Source organism: Rosa rugosa, chromosome 4, assembly GCF_958449725.1.
Source record: "Rosa rugosa chromosome 4, drRosRugo1.1, whole genome shotgun sequence".
In the NCBI taxonomy this organism is placed as follows: domain Eukaryota; kingdom Viridiplantae; phylum Streptophyta; class Magnoliopsida; order Rosales; family Rosaceae; genus Rosa; species Rosa rugosa.
The window spans coordinates 45,498,041-45,502,017 of NC_084823.1; the positions used below are offsets into that span (position 1 = coordinate 45,498,041).

General features: G+C 39.0%; 1 protein-coding gene across 2 annotated transcripts; it reads left to right on the forward strand.

Annotated features, from left to right (window-relative positions):
• The first annotated feature begins 1,416 nt into the window (after positions 1-1,416).
• On the forward strand, positions 1,417-3,535 carry LOC133707474 (uncharacterized). 2 transcript variants are annotated; one of them, XM_062133051.1, is made up of 5 exons: positions 1,417-2,594; positions 2,685-2,802; positions 2,878-2,959; positions 3,045-3,096; positions 3,180-3,535. In XM_062133051.1, exons 1-5 carry the CDS (start codon positions 2,076-2,078, stop codon positions 3,240-3,242), a joined length of 834 nt encoding a protein of 277 aa, XP_061989035.1. In that variant the 5' UTR covers positions 1,417-2,075; the 3' UTR covers positions 3,243-3,535. The 2 variants fall into 2 exon arrangements, with proteins under 2 accessions (XP_061989035.1, XP_061989034.1); XM_062133050.1 differs by having other exon boundaries at positions 3,045-3,535.
• Positions 3,536-3,977: the final 442 nt, after the last annotated feature.

Genomic DNA, 3,977 nt, shown 5'->3' on the forward strand with positions numbered 1-3,977 from the left:
GAGACTATGGAGTGAACAGCATTTGCAGCTATTCTTGATTTTATCTGTCCCCTTTTTGGAAGAGGCTTTGATCTGCTTCTGAAGCTTTTGGCGGCGATTTCCTCTGCAGGAACATCAGATATCTTGCTATTCATTTTGCAACCGACTTGTTAATTTCAACCTTTTCTTTTTTGTTGCTGTAGGTCTTTCTTGTTTGAGAGTTGTGGATATAATGGCAATGGTGGCGAGTTTATATAGCGATCCCCAGCTCATCTACAAAGATCATAGGAAGCTAGGAACCATCTTTCTATACCGGTGTAGGTTAGGAGGCATGCCAGCTTGTTTGTCTGGCCGAGTGGCTGTCCAAGATTCCTTTCAGCTCAACTTGAGACAAGTTGAATTTGTGTATGATTTGGTGACTGATCGATTCACTATATGATTACCATTGTTTAATGCAAATGATTGGTTTCATTTTGTCTTACATTGAACACGTGCGGCTTATCTAGCAGCTAGCACTCCACCGGATTGCGGCTGGTCCTGGTTTTCTTTGGTGGTTTGGCAGACAGGACCTAGGAGAGTACATCAGGATACCCCCTACATCCTAACGCAGTTGTAAGGAATTAGTGATTGGTTATTATTATTATTTCAAATTTTCAATGTTAATAGATGATTATAGTAGCTTATTGCAAGCTGTGAGGATAAGAGGGAGCAGAACATAATCCAGTTATATATTTATATGGTGGCCTTGTTTTCAGGGAGCCTCCTTGGTAATGTCAAATGGCCATGCTGCTACCAACAGGCGAAGCCTTGTTCTTGATCTATTATTTGTATATTTGATGATGAATCACATGGTCTAGTAGATTGGTTCCCAAGGCCGAAGTCAAAGAAGAGAGGCATATGAAACTGTAGGCTAAGATGGAAAATGGTATTGATCCACTGATTTTCAGAAGTTGCTAAATTGTGACATGTATTATATATTGAGGTTTTTTAGCCAGTGTCCATGACATCATGTTGCATATTTACTGAGGTGATTTTAAGGCCTACCTATGTGAGTAAACTCCCACATCCATATCTGTCCTTTGGATGTCGACAAACTACTCGTCAGCAAAATTCTCACATGAAAAAAAAAAAATTGAATTCACCACCAGTTCGGATAGTCTCTTATAAATAAAAAAGATTCACACGCTTGTGAAGAAAATTTTGTCATTGAAACCACAAATATATAAAATAAAATGAAAAGTTTACAATTATGAGGATAAAATTTCATTTAAAACCTCTTAAGAGAAAAATAAACTAAAAATGTCGCAGTTAACCCAATAAACATATCATCTTTCCTGAGCTTTATGTGAGATGCCCTAGGGATTCTTGAGCAGTGATGCAAATAGATCGTGCCCCCGAGGCGTGGTTACTGTGTATTGTTAACCACATTTTCTATTAATGGATTGACGACCAATTTCTTCAAAAAACAAAAAATATTACATATTGTCATTCAAAACCTAGAAAAAAAAAACTGAAAATGTCACAGCTAACTCAACAAACATATCGTCGTTCAAAACCTAATATGTTCATCGTTGTTCGGAAAAAATATAAAGACTAGCACATTACCAACACAATTTTGTTGTTCACAACGACACTATTCCGAGAGATTGTTCATCGGGAAAAGTTTCCTATAAGGAAAGGTATAAAGACTCACGATCAATTCAACAGGCAAAAGATGTGCAGATAGTATTCCCACTCGTGAAAAGGAATGCATTGATACTATGTGTACTTTATACAAGAAGAGTACACTTCAAAACTGATTCAAAACTGCTCTGCCTACATGAGAAGTCACAGGTTGGTGTTGGTGTCCTTGAAAACACCGAGATGCAAAAATCAGGTATTGACATAGTTGACAAAGACTGAAAAACCCTACAAGGACGAGAGAACAAGATCTTAGCAAAAAGATATTGATGCCTGATACGTACGAAGAAATTTTCAGGTTTAACTGGACTTCTGATCCTTTGATTTCATAGCAAGGCACAAATTAATATGACAAAGCAAATTTAACAAAAACCAGCTGGGTGGAGATTCTTTCCTTGGTTAAGGCAAATGCTGGAATGACCCATTATTCTTTCCTCTATTCCTTCACATTCGTGCCTAGCTTGTATGAAGTCTTCATTCTACATGAGTGTTTGCTTCAATACCAAAACCAGCACCGTCTCAATCTCCCTTTGTTTCAAACTTGTCGCAAGGCAATGGCTGCCGTTGTCAATCTCTCCAGCATTGCACCGAGTCAGAGAATGTGCTTCAAACCTATGGCCGGACCGGCCATTGGTTCCTTGACGATCAAAAGGACATGCAAGTTTGTTCGGCAGAACAGAGCTGACGCAAAGCCGCATAGCATCTATGTCAAAAGGAAGGCAGAAAAAAACCTCTCCAACATCAGCGGGCTCTTTCCTATCATGGCTGCAAGGGGAATTTCAACTTTTTCTTCGGGATCGCTCTCCCCATCCGACACGATCAATGACTTCTACAAATGCATCAATGAGAAGAACTTGAAGCAACTAGGTCACTACATCTCAAGTGAGTGTTGCATAGAGGAATGCTCCTTTAGCACACCATTACAAGGCAAAAAGGTCATCATCATCTAGCCTTTACTCTTCCCAACAACAATAAAGTCGCTGATTTCCTTGCTACTAACAAAGCCTAAGCTGCATTCTATGCAGGTAATAATGAACTTCTTTGAAGAGCTAACTGCAGCCATGGGCAATAATATAAAGTTCAGCATACAACATGTGTGCGAAGGAGGTGATCAGCTTACAGCAGCAGCAAACTGGCACATGGGTAGATATGATTCTGAACCATTTATTTTGTGAATCCTCAAACTATTTCCTAAGTTGATTTATATTTCGTACGCAGAATGGAAAGACAAACAGATCCCATTCACCAGAGGCTGCAGCTTCTTTGAATACTCAAAAGAAGGAGAAAAACTAATTATCAAGTACACAAATAAATTCAGTATCTTGACCTCTAACTTGATTTAAGATGAACAAATCCAGCTCTTAACTGGTTCTAAATGTCTGCAGGAAAGCACAGATTGTTATTGAATCACCGATCAAACCAGGACACCTAGTACTGGTAACTCTTTCAACAACGATCTTAACAGTTTCGACTTTCACCAAGCTTTTATTGATGTATGATTTTGCTGATGGACATCTCAGAGTCTTTTGAAGGCAGTGACCTCTCTATTTGATGGTTTCCCAAGAGCTACTGAATGTAAGTGAAGTTTTAAACAAAACCTCAGACCTCAATTATTAATTACATCACAGATTTATCATGACATACCATCGATATGTCTCCTGCAGGGTTCCTAAAAAGTCCTCATATTGTTTTCCAATGCATATGGAGGATATACAAAATGATGTTTGCACCAATTATAGAAGGCTACATAGGGCTTTGGAACATCGCAATTCGATTGCTCAGCTATGTATACAACATTTTGCTTTACATTTCAAACATATTTTTCAAGTAGAGAACTTGTTTTGCCCTACAGTCAAGCAATTCCATTAAGGAGATCACCTGTCAGTCATCATCGTTGTTGCGACTCCACGAGGCTTCTAACAATGAGAGAACAAGCAGCGGTCCAATAACAGGTGGAGGGGGCGGAGGCCTACTGAAGACGACAATTGGATCAGTTTTCTCTTTTGTAACAAGCCCTGCTTCCCCATAATTGCTGTTCCCTTGTTTGTTTGATGTCGAAGTGACCACAGTACCTAATAACAGTAACTTATAGTAGTCAGATAAAGAAGTCCTCGAGTGTCATACAATACAATGATGACATAAATGGAACCAGAAATTACCCCATGACCCTTTGATGGGGTGGATCTGTTTGAATCTGTTCTTAACAGGCGATAATGCAGCTACTCCACGCATATTAGCTCTATTTTGTCTATTCTTCACAATCCAGTAGTTGAAACTAACAAAGCAAACAATTCCTGGAGCAAACTGAAATCAACAAC

Excerpts from the sequence above, each read along its gene's own strand:
- LOC133707474 (XM_062133050.1), top strand. The coding sequence starts at position 2,076 with ATGACCCATTATTCTTTCCTCTATTCCTTCACATTCGTGCCTAGCTTG. Across the intron at positions 2,595-2,684 it reads CACCATTACAAGGCAAAAAG|GTAATAATGAACTTCTTTGA; the intron begins GTCATCATCATC and ends CATTCTATGCAG. Across the intron at positions 2,960-3,044 it reads GGAGAAAAACTAATTATCAA|GAAAGCACAGATTGTTATTG; the intron begins GTACACAAATAA and ends AAATGTCTGCAG.